The sequence below is a fragment of the Heptranchias perlo genome, chromosome 2 (genome assembly GCF_035084215.1).
Source record: "Heptranchias perlo isolate sHepPer1 chromosome 2, sHepPer1.hap1, whole genome shotgun sequence".
Taxonomy (NCBI): domain Eukaryota; kingdom Metazoa; phylum Chordata; class Chondrichthyes; order Hexanchiformes; family Hexanchidae; genus Heptranchias; species Heptranchias perlo.
Window position 1 is genome coordinate 84,269,879 of NC_090326.1, and position 25,777 is coordinate 84,295,655.

General features: G+C 43.5%; 1 protein-coding gene across 4 annotated transcripts in view; it reads right to left on the reverse strand.

The window, feature by feature from the left end:
- The window catches only part of LOC137334003 (eIF5-mimic protein 1), a 111,819-nt gene that overhangs the window by 13,624 nt on the left and 72,418 nt on the right, over window positions 1–25,777 (reverse strand). For all 4 annotated transcript variants that reach the window (XM_067998408.1, XM_067998413.1, XM_067998399.1 and 1 more), the window contains exons 7-11: window positions 24,205–24,314; window positions 23,134–23,304; window positions 15,227–15,373; window positions 12,082–12,220; window positions 6,986–7,108 (exon numbers count right to left, since the gene is read on the reverse strand). In XM_067998408.1, coding sequence (XP_067854509.1) covers window positions 6,986–7,108; window positions 12,082–12,220; window positions 15,227–15,373; window positions 23,134–23,304; window positions 24,205–24,314 — 690 coding nt within the window. The remainder of the gene's footprint in view (window positions 1–6,985; window positions 7,109–12,081; window positions 12,221–15,226; window positions 15,374–23,133; window positions 23,305–24,204; window positions 24,315–25,777) is intronic.

Genomic DNA, 25,777 nt, shown 5'->3' on the forward strand with positions numbered 1-25,777 from the left:
CTATTAACTGACTGTCACATGCTCTTGAGCTGCTGCAATGATTAACAATGAACCTTTGTTTTGCAAACAAATTCAGTGACCACAAGTTAAAACTTTGGTATGGTAATATTCTCAGTACTTAAGAGAAATATCTCCTGAGCTCCTCCACCGCCACCACCGTGCCACCGCCCCCCATAAAAAGCTACTCTGGAACTTCTGGGAGTTACAAATATTGCTGTGAGCTCTCACACAAAGCTTGCGAGAGATTCATTAAAGGGCCAAATCTTGTAAATTTGTTTATACGATTGTCACAAATGAATTCCCGTGATATCCACCATGAATACATCTGGCAATCAAGCAAATGATAAAAACCTTGTTTGCCAGGGACACTTCTTTCCTGCTAACACCTTTCCATGGGAAATGTTAGGAAAGGGCACAGCAATTTTACTGGGTGGGAGACTTTCCAAAAATGCAAGGTTTATTAATTGCACACATGTGGCCATCTGAACCCCACCACCAACCCTAAGGACTTCCATTCAATGAATGTGCAGGTGGTCTGTGACCATAGGTATCATATAATGCAATCCAATGCCTCATATCCTGGAAGCAGTCATGATGCATTTTGTGCCATTCAACTGTGCCACCATTTTTTGAAGAAGGCAGGAGACTAGAAGATACCTCCTTGGGAAGCAAGAATACCCTCTAGCGCACTGGCTCACGACTCGATTAAGGCTGTAATGAACCAAAGCAGAGTGCCAATACCATGAAACTTATGAAGCAGGACAAATCAAATCTGGCCAATTACCACCCCAGTCTACTCTCAATCATCAGCAAAGCGAAGGAAGGTGTCGTCGACAGTGCTATCAAGCAGCACTTGCTCACCAATAACCTGTTCACTGATGCTCAGTTTGGGTTCCGCCAGGACCACTCGGCTCCAGACCTCATTACAGCCTTTGGTCCAAACATGGACAAAAGAGCTGAATTCCAGCGGTGAGGTGAGAGTGACTGCCCTTGACATCAAGACAGCATTTGACCGAGTTTGGCACCAAGGAGCCCTAGTAAAATTGAAGTCAATGGGAATCAGGGGGAAAACTCTCCAGTGGCTGGAGTCATACCTAGCACAAAGGAAGATGGTGGTGGTTGTTGGAGGCCAATCATCTCAGCCCCAGGACAATGCTGCAGGAGTTCCTCAGGGTAGTGTCCTAGGCCCAACCATCTTCAGCTGCTTCATCAATGACCTTCGCTCCATCATAAGGTCAGAAATGGGGATGTTCGCTGATGATTGCACAGTGTTCAGTTCCATTCGCATCCCCTCAAATAATGAAGCAGTCCGAGCCCGATGCAGCAAGACCTGGACAACATCCAGGCTTGTGCTCATAAGTGGCAAGTAACATTCACGCCAGACAAGTGCCAGGCAATGACCATCTCCAACAAGACAGAATCTGACCATCTCCAACAAGACAGAATCTAACCACCTCCCCATAACAATTAACGGCATTATCATCGCCGAATCCCCCACCATCAACATCCTGGGGGTCACCATTGACCAGAAACTTAACTGGACTAACCATATAAATAACGTGGTTTCAAGAGCAGGTCAGAGGCTGGGTATTCTGCGGCGAGTGACTCACCTCCTGACTCTCCAAAGCCTTTCTACCATCTACAAGGCACAAGTCAGGAGTGTGATGGAATACTCTCCACTTGCCTGGATGAGTGCAGCTCCAACAACACAAGAAGCTCGACACCATCCAGGACAAAGCAGCCCGCTTGATTGGCACCCCATCCACCACCCTAAACATTCACTCCCTTCACCACCGGCGCACTGTGGCTGCAGTGTGTACCATCCACAGGATGCACTGCAGCAACTTGCCAAGGCTTCTTCGACAGCATCTCCCAAACCCGCGACCTCTACCACCTAGAAGGACAAGAGCAGCAGGCACATGGGAACAACACCACCTGCACATTCCCCTCCAAGTCACACACCATCCCGACTTGGAAATATATCGCCGTTCCTTCATCGTCGCTGGGTCAAAATCCTGGAACTCCCTACCTAACAGCACTGTGGGAGAACCTTCACCACATGGACTGCAGCGGTTCAAGAGCAATTAGGGATGGGCAATAAATGCTGGCCTTGCCAGCGACGCCCACATCCCATGAACGAATAAAAAATTGATGGCAACAGAATTCTTGTGGAACACAAAATCTAACTGTGAAAGCTGAGGTTCAGATATCTGGACAGATTTGCAAAGGGTGGGGGGGGGGGGGGGGGGGAGTACTGCAATATAAGCCTTGACTAAATCTCCAAGGTAAGAGCAGCCTACTGCATCTTGCATAATTCAGAGGAGCTACCACACAGCATGAGGTTGAGAAAGTTCAGTCACTACCTGCCACAGGAGGACAACGAGGAAGAGACAGAGGAAATGGAAGAGGCAGGTGAGGTAATGCCACGAAAACTACTGCACCAGTCTTTTATCGATTATATTCACCAATGCTTGGAATTTTTACCCTACAAAATGCACAGTGCTGTAGCTTTAACAAAAAAAAAGTGGGGAACAAAGTTGGGAGTTAGAATTTTTTTTTTGTTTTGCTTCGGTTTTCTGCTTTCTTTCCCCCCTCACCATGTATAGTTCACAAACTTGCGAGAACAAGTAGGCATTCCAGGCCTGAAACAAGGCCGTTCTTAAGTCAGCAAGAGCAGTGACTTGTCCACAGATTTTATCCTCCCTTCATGGCTGGAACAGAAAAGACTTGTGTCCAATCATTTTCTCCTCCTCATAACTCCAGACCTCAAAAACCTTGGCACATATTGCTGCACCAGTACCTTATTCTGTGCAACGATGAGGGATGCTATGGCAAACCTGAACAGTTTTGTCATAGAGAGACACTAAGTGGGTGACTTTAAACCCCAAGAGCGGGTGGGTTGGGAGCAGGTTGGAGTTGAAAGTTTTTTCTTGGGTCGCAACCACAAAGTTTTCAGACTTTACATTCCCAGTGGAAGCCTGTACTTTTACACGCCGACGTTAAACCCGGAAATAAAGCCAGGTTGTAGTCGCAACCCAAAAAACAACTATTTTCAACTCCCTTCCACCCCCAAACCACCCGTTCTTGGGGTTTAAAATGACCTCCCGAGTGTGTCCTCACCAGACGAGGATTCTCGAACAGAATTCTTCATTAAGATGGAAAGTGAAGTAGTCCAATCCGAAACTAGGGTCCTAAATCTAAACAAAGGAAACTACGAAGGTATGAGGAGTGAGTTGGCTATGATAGATTGGGAAGCTTCATTAAAAGGCATGATGGTGGATAGGCAATGGCTAACATTTAAGGAACGAATGCATGAATTGCAACAATTATACATTCCTTTCTGGCGCAAGAACACAAAAGGAAAAGCGGCCCAACCATGGCTAACAAAAGAAATTAAGGATAGTATTAGATCCAAAGAGGAATCATATAAAGTTGCAGAAAAAGTAGCAAGCCTGAAGATTGGGAGCAGTTTAGAATTCAGCAAAAAAGGACCAAGAGATTGATTAAAAGAGGAAAAATAGAATATGAGAGTAAACTTGCAAGGAACATAAAAGTAGACTGTAAAAGCTTCTACAAGTATGTAAAAAGAAAAAGATTAGTGAAGACAAATGTAGGCCCCATACAGTCAGAAACAGGAGAATTTATAATGGGGAACAAGGAAATGGCAGAGCAATTAAACAAATACTTTGGTTCTGTCTTCATGGAAGAGGACACAAATAACTTCCCAGAAATGCGAGGGAACCAAGGGACTAGTGAGAAGGAGGAATTAAAGGAAATTAGTATTAGTTAAAAAAAAGTGCTGGAGAAATGAATGGGACTGAAAGCCGATAAATCCCCAGGGCCTGATAATCTGCATCCCAGAGTACTGAAAGAGGTAACCATGGAAATAGTGGATGCATTGGTTGTCATCTTCCAAAATTCTATCGATTATGGAATAGTTCCTGCAGGTTGGAGGGTGACAAATATAACCCCACTATTTAAAAAAGGAGGGAGAGAGAAAACAGGGATCTACAGACCGGTTAGCCTAACATCAGTAGTAGGGAAAATGCTAGAGTCTATTATAAAGGATGTGATAACAGGACACTTAGAAAATATCAACGGGATTAGACAAAGTCAACATGAATTTATGAAAGGGAAATCATGTTTGACAAACCTACTGGAGTTTTTTTGAGGATGTAACTGGTAGAATAGATAAGGGAGAACCAGTGGATGTGGTTTTTTTGGATTTTCAGAAGGCCTTTGATAAAGTCCCACATAAGAGGTTAGTGTGCAAAATTAAACCACATGGGATTGGGGGTAATATACTGGCATGGATTGAAAATTGTTTAACAGACAGGAAACAGAGAGTAGGAATAAATGGGTCTTTTCCGGGGTGGCAGGCAGTGCCTAGTGGGGTACCGCAGGGATCAGTGCTTGGGCCCCAGCTATTCACAATATATATCAATGATTTGGATGAGGGAACCAAATGTAATATTTCCAAGTTTGCTGACGACACAAAACTAGTTGGGATCGTGAGTTGTGAAGAAGATGCAAAGAGGCTTCAAGGCGATTTAGACAAGTTGAGTGAGTGGGCAAATACATGGCAGATGCAGTATAATGTGGATAAATGTGAAGTTATCCACTTTGGAAGGAAAAACAGAAAAGCAGCGTATTATTTAAATGGTGATAGATTGAGAAATGTTGATGTACAAAGGGACCTGGGTGTCCTTGTATACCAGTCACTGAAAGCAAACATGCAGGTGCAGCAAGCAGTTAGGAAGGCAAATGGTATGTTGGCCTTCATTGCAAGAGGATTTGAGTATAGGAGCAAGGATGTCTTGCTGCAGTTATACAGGGCCTTGGTGGGACCACACCTGGAGTATTGTGTACGGCTTTGGTCTCCTTACCTAAGAAAGGGTATACTTCCCATAGAGGGAGTGCAGCGAAGGTTCACCAGACTGATTCCTGGGATGGCAGGATTGTACGAGGAGAGATTGGGTCGACTCGGCCTGTATTCACTCAAGTTTAGAAGAATGAGAGGGGATCTCATTGAAACATACAAAATTCTGACAGGGCTAGACAGACTGGATGTTTCCCCCTGGCTGGGGGGTCCAGAACGAGGGGTCACAGTCTCAGGATACAGGGTAGGACATTTAGGACTGAGATGAGGAGGAATTTCTTCACTCAGAGGGTGGTGAACCTGTGGAATTCTCTACCACAGAAGGCTGTGGAGGCCAAATCACTGAATGTATTTAAGAAGGAGCTTGATAGATTTCTAGACACAAAAGGCATCAAGGGGTATGGGGAGAGAGCAGGAATATGGTACTGAGATGGAGGATCAGCCATGATCATATTGAATGGCGGGGCAGGCTCGAAGGGCCGAATGGCCTACTCCTGCTCCTATTTTCTATGTTTCTATGAGGAGGGAAATCAGAGGAAGACTTAGCTGCGCTGTTGAGTGGCTGCTCACCAGCAGGAGGCCCCGATATCACGAGTGGCTAGGACCACTTAAAGGCAGCCTGCCCTTATTATTTGCAAAATATAAGATATGGGTCCACACGGAGTCTGAACGGAGATCAGACATCGCACACATAAAACACAGATGCAGGTCCCGTCCCTATGTTTACAAATTGTTGAGTTATGTTAAAACATCGAATAAAGGTTGCGCACTACTAAATCCCTCGTCCTCCAATCTGCCAGACCTCACCAATCTGCCGATCAGGTCCCGTCCCTATGTTTACAAATTGTTGAGTTATGTTAAAACATCGAATAAAGGTTGCGCACTACTAAATCCCTCGTCCTCCAATCTGCCAGACCTCACCAATCTGCCGATCTGAGTTTATACCAGGCTGCGAGAGAGCTTGCACCAAAGTTCTCTGATGATGCACTAGAGGCCTTGGCGCAAGAAGAGGACAGAAGGAGGGTCATCCTATATCTGCAGGGGGGCACGAGGCCCTTCAGACATATGCTCCTGAGGCAGTGGGAGGCAATGGGGGATGAAGTCAATGCCAGGTGCATAGCAGCACGAACATGGATGCACTGCAGGACGAAGTTCAATGCTTTGACAGGAGTGGTCAAGGTGAGTGAGGTCAACTGTCAAGTGGCATCTCCTACCAACTGCACCACTAGCCACATTCACTGCACCATGCACTACACCCCCCATCACCCACATACCAACAAACTCTTTCAATTAGTACTCAACTCTTCCATTCAGATGCTTCCTCTCAACCTCACATATTACCACAGTTGCAAGCCGCACACCCACAACTCACAGGTCACACACATTCAACCATGACAGGCACATTATCCAAACATCTTGCAGGATACTCACCAACACACATCCCGCTTTCTTGCGGGAGAAGTTGGCTCATAACAGGAGGCAGCAAGTGGCAGTGGCTCCATGGAACACGAACCTGCTGTCCTCTCTCAGGGTGACACTAAGATGGCGTCCGGCGCACGTCACGCTAGAAGTGGCATGCGGATTCAGGACGCCATTTTGGGTCCTTAAGAGGCCGCATGATGCCGACAAAATGGACGCTACACAGCCCAATTTTTAGCCCGCTGTGTTCCGAAAAGATGCCAATTGTTATTGTACACTCCAACTTATTATGTAACAGAATGTTAAGACATGGGTTTATGTGAGGATAGTAAGAGAAAATCTAAAATCTAGAGAGCAAGATAAAATTGATTTATAAATATCGTATCCATACGTCATAATTTGCATTCTTTCCATACTTTCAAGCCTCAAATTGAGAGACTCCGATCCCAGTGTGTAATCTCACTGATGGGAGCACAGATTGGAAAATCAGGCATGTCTTCAAATTTCACGGCTCTGGTATGTTCTCACTTATCAAGGAAAATCAGAATACATTGACTACTTTAAAGGAGAATAAAACCCTAGTAACTTTGCTTATTTCAACAAACATGTTTGCCACGGGAATGGAATCTGGGGCCGCCTGTTGTAAATCCACTGAAATACTTTGTTAAATACTTTGTTTGATACTACCTTCTTCAGCATTTTGTAGCCACTCGACAAATTTCTTCATCTGCTCAAGAAAGATGCTTTTGCCCTTGGCAACGTGTGCTTCTTTGTACCATTTTAGGATGGCTTCTTCACTCAGAACATCAGCTGCAATTCAGATCAGTTAACAGAAGGTCAGCATTTTAAAAAAAATAACAAAAAGCAGTTTCTAGCAAAATAAAATGCTGCCATTCTCCCTTAGCCACAGTTATTGAATTCAAACTATACATTTTATGCTAGGTTGATCATCTTTTCCTTATGGGCTGGCACATATGCTTAGAGATCTTTAAAGGCCATTGACTCAGCACTGTGTTGAACTGTTCTACCATAAGTGCAAAAGCTCTAGCAGATGTTGTTATCATAAATCTCTTGTCGTACTGCAAAAGATAAAAGAAGTAATATTGCTAGGCTCCACTAAGCATGGGGACTTGCTAGATAGGATCATCTGAGAGAGATAGGGCCATAATACTACATGGCTATAATACTACAGGGTCAACTTGTAATATGCCCTCGTTTTACTAACCTCAGCTAGAGCGACTAAGGTTCATTACATAATGTTATCTTAGTCACAGTGGGAAAGATCGGAGGTGTGGGGGAGGGTGAAGATTTGGGGGGGGGGGGGGGGGGGGAAGGGCCAGTAAGAAGATCAGGGGGGCCGGGAAGAGATTGGGGGAGGACTGTGGAGGAGATCGGGGGAGGGCCAGGAAGAAGACTGGAGATTGGATGAAGAGTCTGAGGTAGATGGGGGTCAGGGGGGAGTCAATCGCAGCATTCCGGTTGGCCAGGTGAGCTTGTTGGGCCTGGATGAAGCACTCCTGCTCCTCCGGGCCCACAAGCAGTGCAATAAAGGCGCTCACCTCATGGATCCAGCCCTTCCCGCCTGCTTTCACCTGATGTGATTCAGAAGCAATGGGAAACCCGAACAGGTAAGGTTAAATTCATTTTACTATTTCAATACTCAAAATATCAAGTTTCTCAATGAGGTACATTGCCCCTTTAAGTATCGGCCCGCCAGCTTCAAGTGGGGGTGGGACTTCCTGGTGTCTGCTCTCCACATGCAGACAAACCTGCCTGGGTTAAACCCAAAAGTGGACAAGTTGGAGCCGGGATGCCGTCCCACTCCAAGAGCCCGTTATTTTAACCTCCCACCCGCCCTCAACCCACCCATTCTTGGGGGTTAAAATTTACCCCAGTGTTTCTTACTCCCAACCCACCACCTGGGTTGATCTTGGTGCAGTTAGAACAATCAAGAAAAGCGAGATTTGGTGGCTCTGTACAAGGATTTTCAGCAGTATATAAGTTCCTTCCAGAAAGAGAAAATCAAGGAGAACTTGTACATTTTTTAGTGGTCATTTTTGAAATGGCACTGGCCCAACCATCTTCAGCTGCTTCATCAATGACCTTCCCTCCATCAAAAGGTCAGAAATGGGGATGTTCGCTGATGATTGCACAGTGTTCAGTTCCATTCGCAACCCCTCAAATAATGAAGCAGTCCGAGCCCGCATGCAGCAAGACCTGGACAAATCCAGGCTTGCGCTCATAAGTGGCAAGTAACATTCGCGCCAGACAAGTGCCAGGCAATGACCATCTCCAACAAGAGAGAGTCTAACCACCTCCCCTTGAGATTCAACGGCATTATCATCACCGAATCCCCCACCATCAACATCCTGGGGGTCAGCATTGACCAGAAACTTAACTGGACCAGCCATATAAATACCGTGGCTACAAGAGCAGGTCAGAGGCTGGGTATTCTGCGCCGAGTGACTCATCTCCTGACTCCCCAAAGCCTTTCCACCATCTACAAGGCACAAGTCAGGAGTGTGATGGAATACTCTCCACTTGCCTGGATGAGTGCAGCTCCAACAACACTCAAGAAGCTCGACACCATCCAGGACAAAGCAGTCCACTTGATTGGCACCCCATCCACCACCGGCGCACTGTGGCTGCAGTGTGTACCATCCACAGGATGCACTGCAGCAATTCGCCAAGGCTTCTTCGACAGCACCTCCCAAACCCGCGACCTCTACCACCTAGAAGGACAAGAGCAGCAGGCACATGGAAACAACATCACCTGCACGTTCCCCTCCAAGTCACACACCATCCCGACTTGGAAATATATCGCGACTGGGAATGAATTATGTCTTCACATTGGAATTTGCCGCAGCATAAAACCATGGAAATATTCCTTCTTCATCGCTGGGTCAAAATCCTGGAACTCCCTTCCTAACAGCACTGTGGGAGAACCTTCACCACACGGATTGCAGCGGTTCAAGGCGGCGGCTCACCACCACCTTCTCAAGGGCAATTAGGGATGGGCAATAAATGCCGGCCTCGCCAGCGACACCCACATCCAATGAACGAATAAAAAAAGAGGCAAGGTCGGGAATGACTCTCAGGGTGGGGATGATACGTGGTTTGGGGGACCCAAAAAAAGAGAGAAAATAATCTTTGAGTAAAAAATCCCTTGCCCATTAGCAGAAATCTACAGCCACACTCCAGCCTACATCCTCAATATTTCAGATATTTGAGTAATGGTCCTCAGCTTACATCAGAATAGGTATCAGTAGGAACCTATATCGACAGCATAGAAACAGAATCCAGTTTGTTACTGAATACCAATTTATAGCAGCCATTTGATTCCTGAATCAATACCAACCAAGTGCGACATACTTGGACAGAACCAAATCTGGGAATGAATTATGTCTTCACATTGGAATTTGCTGCAGCATAAAACCATGGAAATGTTTTTACAAGATATGTTTCTTTTGTTGTACTATCTCCTAAAAAGTGCTTTCAAGTATTTTGGCGCCTGTTAAATATTTGTACATGAGGTGCTTGAGGTTTTAACCATTTCAATACTTCCTCACATATTTATTATAGTGTTGCTTACTGATAAGATTATGTTACACAGGAGCTATTATTAATTGACTATAACCTTATTTCACAATAATTCTATGGAAGACCAAAACTGCATTAGAGAGAATTTCTCCATGGGTTAAAGAGCTAAACCTGCTAAATTTTCTCCAACTATTAGTTGTCGTCATTCGTGAATGAAAGAATGGGAAGGCAATTGCTCCCAGGTCTCCATTAGAATTTGAATGAGAACAGACTATAGTGACATCCTCCAATTTTGCCTTCTTTCCTGTAAGAAAGTACCCAATCTCTTTTCATCACTGTCTACTGATAGTTCAGCTTAAACTAAGCACTTGATGCATGGAGGAAAATCTGGCATGAAGTCATGTCGTATCACTCTATGACAGTCTGTCGGTGCATCAATATTTCGCAGTAATGTGGCACCACATTTATTACTCTTCTTCTATCTCTCTGTTTACTTGCTGAACATTTTAATGATTTGATAAAATTGCAAGTCCCGTTAAAAACTCAGTACGATACAAATTTAACAATGGAAATAATTGAGCTGCATAATCCAAAGATACACTATGGTAATTACCACTATAAAGAAACACCATTCCAAATAAAATATAGGGCATTTGAAAAGGTACACTCTTTCACTTCAGCACTGCTGATAGTTATAGAATACACACACTAGTATTTTAGAAATGAAAAGTGGAACATCTTTAGGGAATTGAGGTTTGTGTAGAACTCATTCAAGAAAGGTAAAATTACAGCAACTTCCGCTGGTAGAAAATACATGTTTCTGGTTGCTATTCAACAAGCCCTGCAGTAAACAAACATTTGTAAATGTTGGTTGAGAACAAAGTGAGGCTTAGTTGTGATGATCCTATATTTGAACAGCCTGTTGACATAGTCTCCAGGCTCATATTTTTAAAATGACCACTCGGTGAAGTACCGTAGGTGTTCTGCCATCTATATAGTTGTGTCCCAGCAAGTCAACATCTTCAGAACAGATTGAGGTAAGTGGAGGAAAACTGGAACTTGGAGAGATAAAAACACAAACATGTTAACTGATGTTCACATGTTTGCTCCCAGCCCCATTATAACACTACATAAGACCTTAGACTCAATGTAACCAAAATGCAGTAAGGTGATAATTTTGACACAAGGTAATATCTTGGGGAGACTCCTTATACAACATTTTCAGCACAAGTTACCATCATACTGTCTCGCTACTAATGCTATGTTCATGACTATTTGGCATCCTCTCAAATCAGTTTTTCATGATTCCCTTGATGATTAATGCACTCACTGTTTTCCCATTAACTTAAGAGTTCCCCATGCCTCTGTACGCCTTCCCATTCTGTTTCTTCTTCATATCAATGATCGTGACCCCCTCTGCTCATCATCTAACCTATCCCACTCTTTCCGGATGATTCCACTCAACATTCATCACTTCTGATCTTACATCATCAATGCTCATAACCTTCAGAGTTCTCACAGTACAACGGCCGAATCATGACATCTTGATTTCCTCTGTGTTTTTCAATAGGTGGTGAAAACTTTTTTTTTGCATTTCCTACATTACAATAGTGACTACACTTCAAAAGTACTTCATTTGGCTGTAAAGGTCCAGGATGGTGCAATATAAATGCAAATTCTTTCTTTTATTTCAATTCTTCAAAGGCACAGCTTCTTTATTTTTTTGGTATGGCTAACCGAACAGTTACCACCTTTTATGGCTCCACCCTTCTTCATCTGCCTTCGCTATCTTCTCTGACCCTAAATGGGACTCGCACATTCCTTCCATTGCTACACCTGGCTTCACAAAGCTCACTTTCCTCTTTTGTGCCAAATACTTCTTTTCTCCCACAAACAACTTTCACATCTAGTCTGTTACCACAATTCCCAGGACCTCAAACTCATGGAACTCCTTATCTCCCTCATTTTTTTCCTTCCTCCTATAGGATTTAGTTTAACCTAATCATTCCTGATTTACCTTGGCTTTTCTATCACTCTTTTGGTGGTGTCCTGCAGTATGGACCTTGGTTTCTTGGGGAAAAAAAATTCCCATTTGCAAAGGTCATATATTCAAACCAAGATAAGGTGTGAATTAATGTGATAGCAAGATGCATATTTATGACAGACAAATTCTCTAATGTACATCTGTTAGGTACAAACTAATAGATTGCTCCATGAAAAAAACATGTCAATTCAAAACGTACCTTTGTAAAAAAGCACAACAATCTTCTGGAAAGCCTTCATAAAATGGATATTGTCATAGCAATATTCCTGAATCTTCTGGAGCAGGGTCAACTCTGACTGACCTTGCGTACTGAATACTGCAAGGAGTGGTGCATATTGCTGAAAACAATTACAAATGTATTTAGCTTTCTAAGGTTCCATGAACTATAACAACAACAATTTTCGAATGACTCCATTGTAGCAGCTTGCTTCTATTATAATTTGTTAAAGAGAAATTCCATTTCTGTCACAAATGTTCTGAATTACAAAATTTTTTCTTCAGCACTATTGGTACAGAGCCGGAATGCGTATTGGAAATTCGGGTGTGTCTTGTATGAATTTCCACTCGTTCATTTTAATGTACGTAAAATCATGGGTACGTGCTTGCCCATTTTCCCAATATGTACCCCTGACACGTGATGCTCTGCACCAGGAGCACTGAAGACAAAAATTTACCCATGTTGATTTTTTTCCACATACATAAATTAAGGAAACTTTCAACTGGCATAATACACAGAATTAATTTGCACTAAAATTTCCATCCATTACCTCACTGTTAAATATTCAAAATGTTCCCAGCAAAAATAATTTATTACAAAAATCATCAATTGTCAAACTTTTTTGAAATGTCCAGGATAATAATGGATAAAATATTTTCCGGAAAACCACATTTTGTTAGTGGTGTGGGGAAGATAGGTTGCAGTACAATGGGTTAAATTGAATCTCTGGAACCAGGATCTGTTGGCTATAAAGGTCCTATATGAAATGAGCTGAGGTACTCACTTAGAAAGGGCATAGAATAATAGAGTGCAGGAGGCCATTTGGTCCATCGTATCCATGCTGGCTCTTTGAAAGCTATCTAATTAATCCCACTCCCCTGCTCTTTCCCCACAGCCTTGCAAATTTTTCCTTTTCAAGTATATATCCAATTTCCTTTTGAAAGTTACTATTGAATATGCTTCCACCAACCTTTCAGCCAGTGCATTCCAGATCATAATAATTTGCTGAGTAAAAAAAAAATCCTCATCTCCCCCCCCTGGATTTTTTGTCAATTATCTTAAATCTGTGTCCACTGGTTACTGACCCTCCTGCCAGTGGAAACAGTTTCCCCCTATTAAAACCTCCTATAAATTTGAATACATCTATTAAATCTCCCCTTATTCTTCTCTGCTCTAAGGAGAGTATTCCCAGGCTCGCTAATCTCTCCACATAACTGAAGTCCCCCATTCCTGGTACCATTCTAGTAAATCTCCACTGCACCCTCTCCAAGGCCTTGACATCCTTCCTAAAGTTTGGTGCCCAGAACTGAACACAATACTTCAGCTGAGGCCTAACCAGTGACTCATAAAATTTTAGCATTACTTCCTTGCTTTTGTACTCTCTGCCTCTATTTATAAAGCCCAGGATCCTGTATGCTTTAACAGCCTTATCAACTTGTCCTGCCACCAAAGATTTATGTACATGAACCCCCATAAGGATAGTTGTTGTAAGAATTGGAAATGTCAGCCTTGAGGAGTAAGGATGCTCTTCTGGGGGTACCAGCATTGTTGAAGGAGAGTAGAGGGAGCTTTACTCTGCAACTGACTGTGCTATTCCTGACCTAGGATTGATTTTTGCTGACACTATTTTAACTCCCAGTGGGCTTCAGGTGGGTCAGGTGAGTGCAAAACACACTCATAGGTCCATTTCAGGCCTGGGTATTTCAACTCTTAGGCCTCATCTGCATGCCACCAGTCAGCTGCCTGCTTGAAACAAGCTGGCTGGCGTGAGGAAGCCAAAGTTCATGCAGCCAGAGGCTGCCGCCCGGCAAGGACTTACCAGCAAGCGTGCAAATCATAGGAAGGGAATTTTGGGAAGGTCTTGCAGGAGGGAAGGAGGTGGGAAGTCTGGAGCAGGGGAGGAAGTGACTTTCCTTGTGGGATCTCGCGACAGCTACTGACCTGCCTTCACCTGACGGGGTAGCCATAGCAACTTCCCCGTTCAGTCCAGAGTTAAAATCTAATTGGGGTCCCAATGACATAATGGTCAATGCTTCTGGCCAGATGCCACAGCCACTGAACTGTAGTGAGCAATTAAAATGACGACCAGTGGGATTCTAGCGGGAATGGGTGGTAAGGCCTGAATCCTCTATTTTAAAGGCCAAATTCTCCATTTAGAGGGCCCATGTCCCATTCCCACTGGGTAGGGTGGGGTGGGTGCAAATTCCTCCCGAGATGTTTGAAATGAGCAAGTGGTCCATTCCTTAGTGCTAACCTGCTTTGATTAACCCAAGAGTTCACCCCCTGTCACCCTACAAAAAGGAAACCTTTTCTCACAATTAAGCAGATACAGCTAAATTTGAATTTATTATATCACATTAATTATATGTTACACTTGAGTGGGGATCCAAAATTCAGCAACTGCAATGATTACAGTTTCAGATATTAAAAGTAATCTGTTAGAATTGGAGATGGGCTGCTGTTCAAGTATCTCTACTCAACATGTTGGTATAAGTTTGACTAATTGCACGATATCCTAATTCAGTGTGCACCAATAAGTTTTTTTATATACTGCTATAATACAATAGGCACAAATACAATAACTGTTTGACAATAGATTGTAAATTCATAAGTACTTTCACAGTGACTTTAATTTAACAGTAAACATTTAATCTAGCATTACTTCTTCTAAACTGTCAAAGCTTATTAGTTCTGTAATTAGCAACTAGTTCTGGTGGTTGTTGAATTACTATCAGCAGACGCACTCTGCAAGTACTCATAACCCCTTTGTGCTGGTTAGATTTATTGATTTTCAGAACACGTAAAGATCGTAAAATTGTGAACTGGAGCAGTGAAGTGTAGGATATAAAACATTTTACTACTCTAAAATTTTAATGCTTTTAATCATAATTCAGCAGATAAAAGTTCATAGACACGGGGCATCAAGTGCCTGTACAGCCTCTCTTTAAACAGCCGGTGTGTTCCCGAAATCCCATGTCTAATTAATCTAGAAATTATTTTTGAAGATAGAAAAATGTAATAATCATATGACCACAGCTCATCAAGGGTCAAGAAAATCTACTATCCCATGTGCTTACACCCAAATGAGTAATTATGATCAGGATTGTACTTCCATTTCGACCCATACCTTTAGATGTTTCAGAGCTTGTTCTGTGACTAGCTCCTCTTTCTTGTTCCATTCAACCGCATTCATTACACAGGCCCAGAGTAGTCCAATCACTGCCTGTTCTGGCAGATCATTTCTCTTCATCTCTTCCTTGACATACACGACTATCTGAAGTATACAACAGTTTTACGTGAAACCATATTCACCTGGAAGTAACCACTTCATTTTCCTCTCCCCAGCTTTCCACCTGTCCCTTTGCTGAAAGTGTGACTCTTTGGTGTGGTATGGTTTTGCATGCCAGTTCCTCCCCAGGACCTCAATCATATTCATATGCCAGTCTTGGGCAATGAGCGTCCCCAGAGTATTGCACTGTGGGGTGCATCATAACCAAACCCAACCAAGTTGTCACATGCACATTTACTTCAAGGATCACTGGATTGTTGTCAAGAGAGTGAACTCTGGCCTATATTCCCCTCCCTAGTCCAGAGGTGCTGAGGCCAATTGTAGCAGCTCTGCCATCATCCCAGCTCAGATCAGCTAACTCAGCACCTACTGGTTAAACTTAATTGGCCATCAGGGGAGCTAGGTACTCACTTATTTTAAAGATGAACTCTCAGCTGAAGGGTGAGCAGGTACCTTCACCAGATATTGCGTACATTCCTTTTTAATAATTTGCAGTAAAACAATCCAAAACACCAGTATGCAGTTGCTCAGCAAACCTGCATTTCCTTTTCTTTGAGGGGCCAAAAGCTACTATACAGTAAACAATGTAACTCTGACGGGAGTGTGCTGGAAGAGTTGGAAATGGGGACCAGGTCCCAGATATGCTGGGTCTGGCCTTGCATCGGGGTCTTTGTGGCCCTTGGAAGGAACAGAACCTCCACTTACCCCTTATGAGGCCACATCCCCTGCTCTCAGAGCGACCCAGTGTTCTTTTGGTGAGACTGCAAATGCCAGGCTGTTGGCTTGTTTATGTGGGACCCCAACATCTCTTAAATTTTTGGAGATTTTATTCAGCCCACTGAAATGAGGTGACCTACCCTGTCCCTGCACACTTCAGCAGGGTCAATGCCAGAGGTCACATGTGCGTATATCCTGGCATTTATGCAACTTATACCCAAACCCCTCCCCTCCCCAACCTCCATTTTCAATTATGTGAATTTCCAGCCCCACAAAGCACATTCTAGATTCATGCATCATAAGTTCTGCAAAATAAAACAAAGAATTCTATGTAGGTATATGTCTATGCTGCTACATGCTGGCCTTTGCAACTGATGAGATTAGACTGCACAAGGAACTGTAGTAGATACCAATTAACGTCTCTCCACACTTTTCTCTGCAAGGTGGTGATACAGTTCCACGGGCACAAGCCCAAATGGCCATTTTTCTCATTATGAGCTTTAGCAGTGGGTGTTGGTAAGCTGTTCAACTGTCAACATCACAACCAAGGTCAAATCTGTCCTCACCAGACACTTCCAGCAGGAGTAACTGGACAGCAACCAGGAATGGGAATCCTGGCTACTTTCCTCCACCCACCCCGACCTCGCCGCCCCCCTCCCCCCTCCCCCACCGCCGCCGTCCCCCCCGCCGCCCGCTATCCTTCTTAGCCCAGGGAGGCAGAGGTCAATTGTAGTCACCCACTTCCGGGAAGAAATTAGCCAATTCAACACATATCACAGATCAAAACTGGGAAGTTCCTTGTCTGTATGGTTCAGTACAATAAAAATAAAGTATGCAGCAGCTGGTGTATCATACAGTGTATTGTCAGGGAGATGCATCAGTTGGATTTCAGAATTACAAATTGAATTTTTTGTTTCTTACCATTGAGAAAGATGTGTGTCACTGTGTTATGATTTTCATAAAATAGAACTGACCTCCTATAGGATATTAGCATTACTGGGAAATAACTTAAAGCAATATTTCAAAAATAGCAGGTTACTTTTATACTAAAGTGAGAATCCATCAATTTCCTCCTACTTCTCATTTTTAAATTGTAAACAATTTTACAACACCAAGTTATAGTCCAGCAATTTTATTTTAAATTCACAAGCTTTCGGAGATTTCCTCCTTCCTCAGGCAAATGTTTCAAGAGCTCCTTGAAGCCTACGCATTTATACATATAGAACAATACATGGTGTTTACAGACTGCCCCTGCAACTGCCCGTTGCCAAGGCAATCACCGTGTTCAGACAGAGAGGTGTCACCTGCAGAACCCCCGAATACACATTCAACAAAAAAACAAACAGGGAAAAAAAACAGAGAAAAAAAACAGAGAGAGGCAGAAACATCCGGAAGACAGAGAGAGCCAGCAAATGACCCATTATATTAAAAACAGATAACATTTGTTCGCTGGTGGGGTAACACACGGAACAGCCATGGGGACCAAATTCGCACCCCAATACGCCAACATTTTCATGCACAAGTTCGAGCAGGACTTCTTCACTGCACAAGACCTCCAACCAACACTATACACCAGATACATCGACGACATTTTCTTTCTATGGACCCACGGCAAGGAATCACTAAAGAGACTACACGATAACATCAACAAGTTCCATCCCACCATCAAGCTCACCATGGACTACTCCTCAGAATCAGTTTCTTTCTTGGACACACGAATCTCCATCAAAGACGGGCACCTCAGCACCTCACTCTACCGCAAGCCCACGGACAACCTCACGATGCTCCACTTTTCCAGCTTCCACCCTAACCACGTCAAAGAGGCCATCCCCTATGGACAGGCCCTGCGAATACACAGGGTCTGCTCAGACGAGGAGGAACGCGATGGACACCTACAGACGCTGAAAGACGCCCTAGTAAGAACGGGATATGACGCTCGACTCATCGATCGACAGTTCCGACGGGCCACAGCAAAAAATCGCATAGACCTCCTCAGGAGACTAACACGGGACGCAACCAACAGAGTACCCTTTGTCGTCCAGTACTTCCCCGGAGCGGAGAAACTACGCCATGTTCTCCGCAGCCTTCAACATGTCATCAATGAGGACAAACACCTCGCTATGGCCATCCCCACACCTCCACTACTCGCCTTTAAACAGCCACCCAACCTCAAACAGACCATCGTTCACAGCAAACTACCTAGCTTTCAAGAGAACAGCGTCCACGACGCCACACAACCCTGCCACGGTAACCTCTGCAAGACATGCCAGATCATCGACACAGATACCACCATCACACGAGAGGACACCACCCACCAGGTGCATGGTTCATACTCCTGTGACTCGGCCAACGTTGTCTACCTCATACGTTGCAGGAAAGGATACCCCAGAGCATGGTACATTGGCGAGACCATGCAGACGCTGCGACAACGGATGAACGGACACCGCGCAACAATCGCCAAACAGGAGGGTTCCCTCCCAGTCGGGGAACACTTCAGCAGTCATGGACATTCATCCACCGACCTTCGGGTAAGCGTACTCCAAGGCGGCCTTCGAGACACACGACAACGCAAAATCGTCGAGCAGAAATTGATAGCCAAGTTCCGCACCCATGAGGACGGCCTCAACCGGGATCTTGGGTTCATGTCACGCTACACGTTACCCCACCAGCGAACAAATGTTATCTGTTTTTAATATAATGGGTCATTTGCTGGCTCTCTCTGCCTTCCGGATGTTTCTGCCTCTCTCTGTTTTTTTTCTCTGTTTTTTTTCCCTGTTTGTTTTTTTGTTGAATGTGTATTCGGGGATTCTGCAGGTGACACCTCTCTGTCTGAACACGGTGATTGCCTTGGCAACGGGCAGTTGCAGGGGCAGTCTGTAAACACCATGTATTGTTCTATATGTATAAATGCGTAGGCTTCAAGGAGCTCTTGAAACATTTGCCTGAGGAAGGAGGAAATCTCCGAAAGCTTGTGAATTTAAAATAAAATTGCTGGACTATAACTTGGTGTTGTAAAATTGTTTACAATTGTCAACCCCAGTCCATCACCGGCATCTCCACATCATGACTCTCATTTTTAAATGCAGTAAACCTCTACTCTATCAATTGTGCCAGACTCTTGTCCCAGAAGATTTTAAGCATGCATATAACTGAAAGAAATGTTTCATTACTCAGCTACTAAACAAAATTTCATAGCTACACTGTTCAGCTTCATCTTCCAAGTACAATGCTTCAAAAGCATATTACACCTGCAGTATTTCTTTTTTGTAAATCCATGATAGTTCATCCACTTTATTTTTTTAAAATGATAATGTTGCACCTATTGCAATTTATGGCATAAAAGATGTCAAGACAATTATTGTTTGACAACTGTCATTTGCATCGTTTGCAATTTCCATAAGACAGCTAGGAACTTAAAAAAAATTATGGCATCTGGCTTTTATAAAGTAATGGCTATAATTTAGGGAAGTGGATGGCACAGCAAGTTTGAACATAGGTTTTCAAACTGGGGCTTCTCAGAACTATAAAGGTCTGCAAGAGGAACAGGTTTCTACCTATCCCCTGAATTCTGTAGTTATGAGGAGGAGAAAATGATTGGACACAAGTCTTTTCTATTCCAGCCATGAAGGGAGGATAAAAATCTGTGGACAAGTCACTGCTCTTGTATACCTATTTGCTGACTTAAGAACGGCCTTGTTTCAGGCCTGGAATGCCTACTTGTTCTCGCAAGTTTGTGAACTATACATGGTGAGGGGGAAAGAAAGCAGAAAACCGAAGCAAAACAAAAAAAAAATTCTAACTCCCAATTTTTTTCCCTACTTTTTTTGTTAAAGCTACAGCACTGTGCACTTTGTAGGGTAAAAATTCCAAGCATTGGTGAATATAAATCGATAAAAGACTGGTGCAGTAGTTTTCATGGCATTACCTCACCTGCCTCTTCCATTTCCTCTGTCTCTTCCTCGTTGTCCTCCTGTGGCAGGTAGTGACTGAACTTTCTCAACCTCATGCTGTGTGGTAGCTCCTCTGAATTATGCAAGATGCAGTAGGCTGCTCTTACCTTGAAGATTTAATCAGGGCTTATATTGCAGTACTCCCCCCCCCACTCCCTCCTCTTTGCATATCTGTCCAGATATCTGAACCTCAGCTTTCACAGTTAGATTTTGTGTTCCACAAGAATTCTGTTGCCATCATTTTTTTTTTATTCGTTCATGGGATGTGGATGTCGCTGGCAAGGCCAGCATTTATTGCCCATCCCTAATTGCTCGAGAAGGTGGTGGTGAGCCGCCTTTTTGAACCGCTGCAGTCCGTGTGGTGAAGGTTCTCCCAGAGTGATGTTAGGAAGGGAGTTCCAGGATTTTGACCCAGTGACGATGAAGGAACGGCGGTATATTTCCAAGTCGGGATGGTGTGTGACTTGGAGGGGAACGTGCAGTTGGTGTTGTTCCCATGTGCCTGCTGCTCTTGTCCTTCTAGGTGGTAGAGGTCGCGGGTTTGGGAGGTACTTGGCAAATTGCTGCAGTGCATCCTGTGGATGGTACACACTGCAGCCACTGTGCGCCGGTGGTGAAGGGAGTGAATGTTTAGGGTGGTGGATGGGGTGCCAATCAAGCGGGCTGCTTTGTCCTGGATGGTGTCGAGCTTCTTGAGTGTTGTTGGAGCTGCACTCATCCAGGCAAGTGGAGAGTATTCCATCACACTCCTGACTTGTGCCTTGTAGATGGTAGAAAGGCTTTGGGGAGTCAGGAGGTGAGTCACTCGCCGCAGAATACCCAGCCTCTGACCTGCTCTTGAAACCACGTTATTTATATGGCTGGTCCAGTTAAGTTTCTGGTCAATGGTGACCCGTAGGATGTTGATGGTGGGGGATTCGACGATGATAATACCGTTAAATGTCAAGGGGAGGTGGTTAGACTCTCTCTTGTTGGAGATGGTCATTGCCTGGCACTTGTCTGGCGCGAATGTTACTTGCCACTTATGAGCCCAAGCCTGGATGTTGTCCAGGTCTTGCTGCATGCGGGCTCGGACTGCTTCATTATTTGAGGGGTTGCGAATGGAACTGAACACTGTGCAATCATCAGCGAACATCCCCATTTCTGACCTTATGATGGAGGGAAGGTCATTGATGAAGCAGCTGAAGATGGTTGGGCCTAGGACACTGCCCTGAGGAACTCCTGCAGCAATGTCCTGGGGCTGAGATGATTGGCCTCCAACAACCACTACCATCTTCCTTTGTGCTAGGTATGACTCCAGCCACTGGAGAGTTTTCCCCCAGATTCCCATTGACTTCAATTTTACTTGGGCTCCTTGGTGCCACACTCGGTCAAATGCTGCCTTGATGTCAAGGGCAGTCACTCTCACCTCACCTCTGGAATTCAGCTCTTTTGTCCATGTTTGGACCAAGGCTGTAATGAGGTCTGGAGCCGAAAATGAGCATCGGTGAGCAGGTTATTGGTGAGTAAGTGCCACTTGATAGCACTGTCGACGACACCTTCCATCACTTTGCTGATGATTTGGAATAGACTGATGGGGCGGTAATTGGCCGGATTGGATTTATCCTGCTTTTTGTGGACAGGACATACCTGGGCAATTTTCCACATTGTCGGGTAGACGCCAGTGTTGTAGCTGTACTGGAACAGCTTGGCTAGAGGCGCAGCTAGTTCTGGAGCACAAGTCTTCGGCACTACAGCTGGGATGTTGTCGGGGCCCATAGCGTTTGCTGTATCCAGTGCACTCAGCCATTTCTTGATATCATGTGGAGTGAATTGAATTGGCTGAAGACTGGCTTCTGTGATGGTGGGGATATCGGGAGGAGGCTGAGATGGATCATCTACTCGGCACTTCTGGCTGAAGATGGTTGCAAACGCTTCAGCCTTGTCTTTTGCACTCACATGCTGGGCTCCGCCATCATTGAGGATGGTGATGTTTGCAGAGCTTCCTCCTCCCGTTAGTTGTTTAATTGTCCACCACCATTCACGACTGGATGTGGCAGGACTGCAGAGCTTTGATCTGATCCGTTGGTTGTGGAATCGCTTAGCTCTGTCTATAGCATGTTGCTTCCGCTCTTTAGCATGCATGTAGTCCTGAGTTGTAGCTTCACCAGGTTGGCACCTCATTTTTAGGTACGCCTGGTGCTGCTCCTGGCGCGCTCTTCTACACTCCTCATTGAACCAGGGTTGATCCCCTGGCTTGTTGGTAATGGTAGAGTGAGGAATATGCCGGGCCATGAGGTTACAGATTGTGCTGGAATACAATTCTGCTGCTGCTGATGGCCCACAGTGCCACATTTCTCTGTATTTGTTAACTTACACATTATTTCTGTTGCTGTATACAAATTAAAACAAAATTCTGCAAGATAGCATTGCTTTCCTTTGGCTAGCCAACATTGCTTTCAGAAGTTAGGATGGAAGTGGGGAGATTATCGATATTTGGAGTTAGTCTCCCAAATCAAAAAGTTTGAAAGATTTTTTTTTTAAAAATTCCAATGACATTCATTCCATGAATCCAATCTAGACCAATGGATGAAATCATTCCCTTTCTGTCTCCTCAGAAAAATAAGTTTGAATAGCCTCATCGTCATTCCTAGTAGGTGAATAGTCACGGCATGGGGGTAGAGTAGAAGCAGCTTTTCTTTGCAGAGGTCCATGCTACACTTGATACTATTGACAGAAATGAACCCCCCTCCTGAGGTAGTTCTTAGGGAACAAAAAGTATACTTTGAAACCACAAAGTTAGTTATTATAAAAAACTGAAAAAATTGTGGCTGTTCGGAATTGAGTTCCTGTCACAAGCTTATTCAAATCAAATGTTCTCAATGAAAAGGATCATCTTTTCCTTTTGACCATGTCTCATCTTGTAATAGTTTTGACAATAGCTATCAAGAATTAATTTACTTTTCTTTATGATGGGCTTATTCTGTTAGATTTACAGGTCTATTTTTGTGATCTAAAGATTGTATTTACTGCTAACGGTCCAATTATCTGGAAAGTAGAATACAGTGAACTGTTCAAAGCACCTTATATCTAACATACCTCCCTTATTGGGCATTCCTGAGATAGTTTCTCTTTAAGCTCTTTTTGCAGTTCTTTGCGAGTTCCCAGAGATTGTTGGACTCGGAGGAAGTCAGATAGTTCTTTCAGACCTGCATTAGTGAAGTATGTGGCAAAATGCTCAAAATTCTGTTTATTTGCCGGGAAGAGTTCCTGCGAGGAAAAACATAATAGTTATGTAATTCTAAAATTGATCACTGTATAACAAAAATGCCAGTCTTCATGGTATAAATTGGGATGTACTATAATTCAATCTGATGAATTCCAAACTGTACATATTTTCAGACTCCGATTTCTTGTAAAATATTAATTGTGCTTATATTATACTTGTGGACAACAAACTAAAGTTTCAGGAGAAGTTGTTGGAACCTAGGAGTGCTGAAGCCAATTGTACTGTCGCGACCATCACTTTGTTCGAAATCAGCTAACTCAGCAAAGACCATGGATTGAACTTGGGATCATTTCTGACCTGTATGGCTCAGCTACTCACTGCCGTAACAAGATGAGCCATTAGAGGAGTAACTGTTTTAACTGTTTCTCATCCAGACTTTTTAAAAAGAGATTTCCATTTCTGACAGGAATTCACAGCAGGCTTTGCCAATTTGACTTTGAAAGAAATCTCTTTATTCCTTTCTATTGTTGAATTAATTTTTTAACATGGATTCATCACTCAATTTAGTCATGGATTGGGGCCTGCATAATTTTAGGAATCATAGTCACTTGAATTGGATTAAGCCTCATCCAGAGAATTATTTAAAAATACCTATATATTGGCCTGTGACCTGTATTTTTCCTTATAAAACTTTCTCAAATGCTGATGCAAGTGGATAAATAACACTGAACATTTTCAGCAATACTCCACATAAAATTATATTGGCATCCATGTCTCTTAGCTGATATCACATGCAAAACTTAATTTCCTCCACAATTGTGATCTCTTACCTTAATTTTCCTTTCCCACCTAAAATTTGTAGAATTTAACATTAACCTGGCTTTTTTCTCATTAAGGCATATAGCTCACAGTTCCACAATGCCTGGGTCATATAAACTCACCAAGAGCTTCTTGTCCAAGTTCGATTTTCTGAGGGATGAGGTAACAGCATTTGCATCTTTTTCTGCCATCCAAGCTTTAAAAACCTTTACAGCAAATGATGCAGATATTCCTGTTATAAGTTGAAAAAATTGTTTACAAAAAAAAAAACTTTTTCCCTGAAAGTCTGATAAAACAGGCAGATACAGCTTGAAGCAGATGATTCCTAGGCTACATACATTTTTAGTTAGTAGCTTTGATCATTTGAAAAAGGAAATAAGAGGGCCAAAGAGAGAGTATGAGAATAGACTGGCAACTAACATAAAAGGGAATCCAAAAATCTTCTATAGGTATATAAATAAATAATAATAATAAATAATAATAATAATGAGGGGTTGGACCAATTAGGGACCAAAAAGGAGACCTATGCATGGAGGCAGAGGGCACAGCTGAGGTATTAAATGAGTACTTTGCATCTGTCTTTACCAAGGAAAATGCTGCTGCCAAAGTCACAGTAAAAAAGGAGATAGATGAGGTACTGGATGGGCAAAAATTTGAAAAGGGGAGGTACTAGAAAAGCTAGCTGTACTTAAAGTAGATAAGTCACCAGGTCCAGATGGGATGCACCCTAGGTTGCTGAGGGAAGTAAGGGTGGAAATTGCGGAGGTACTGGCCATAACTTCCAATCCTCCTTAGGTACGGGAGTGGTGCCAGAAGACTGCAGAATTGCAAATGTTACACCCTTGTTCAAAAAAGGGTGGAAGAAAAACCCGGCAACTACAGGCCAGTCAGTTTAACCTCGGTGGTGGGGAAGCTTTTAGAAACAATAATCCGGGACAGAATTAACAGTCACTTGGACAAGTGTGGATTGATTAAGGAAAGCCAGCACGGATTTGTTAAAGGCAAATCGTGTTTAACTTGATTGAGTTTATTGATGAGGTAACAGAGTCTATGAGGGCAATGCGGTGGATATGGACTTTCAAAGGGTGTTTGATAAAGTGCCACATAATAGGCTTGTCAACAAAGTTGAAGCCCATGGAATAAAAGGGGCAGTGGCAGCATGGATACGAAATTGGCTAAGTGACAGGAAACAGAGTATTGGTGAATGGTTGTTTTTCGGACTGGAGGAAGATATACATTGGTGTTCCCCAGGGGTTGGTACTAGGACCACTGTTTTCTTGATATATATTAATGAGTTGGACTTGGGTGTACAGGACACAATTTCAAAATTTGCAGATGACACAAAACTCAGAAGGGTAGCGAACAGTGAGGAGGATAGTAATAGACTTCAAGAGGACATAGACAGGGTGGTGGAATGGGTGGACACATGGCAGATGAAATTTAATGCAGAGAAGTGCGAAATGATACATATTGGTAGGAAGAACGAGGAGAGGCAATATAAATTAAAGGGTACAATTCTAAATGGGGTGCAGGAACAGAGAGACCTGGGTGTATATATGCACAGATTGTTGAAGGAGGCAGGGCAGGTTGAAAAAACATATGGGATCCTGGGCTTTATATAGAGGCATAGAGTAGAAAAGCAAGGAGGTTATGATGAACCTTTATAAAACACTGGTTCAACCACAATTGGAGTAT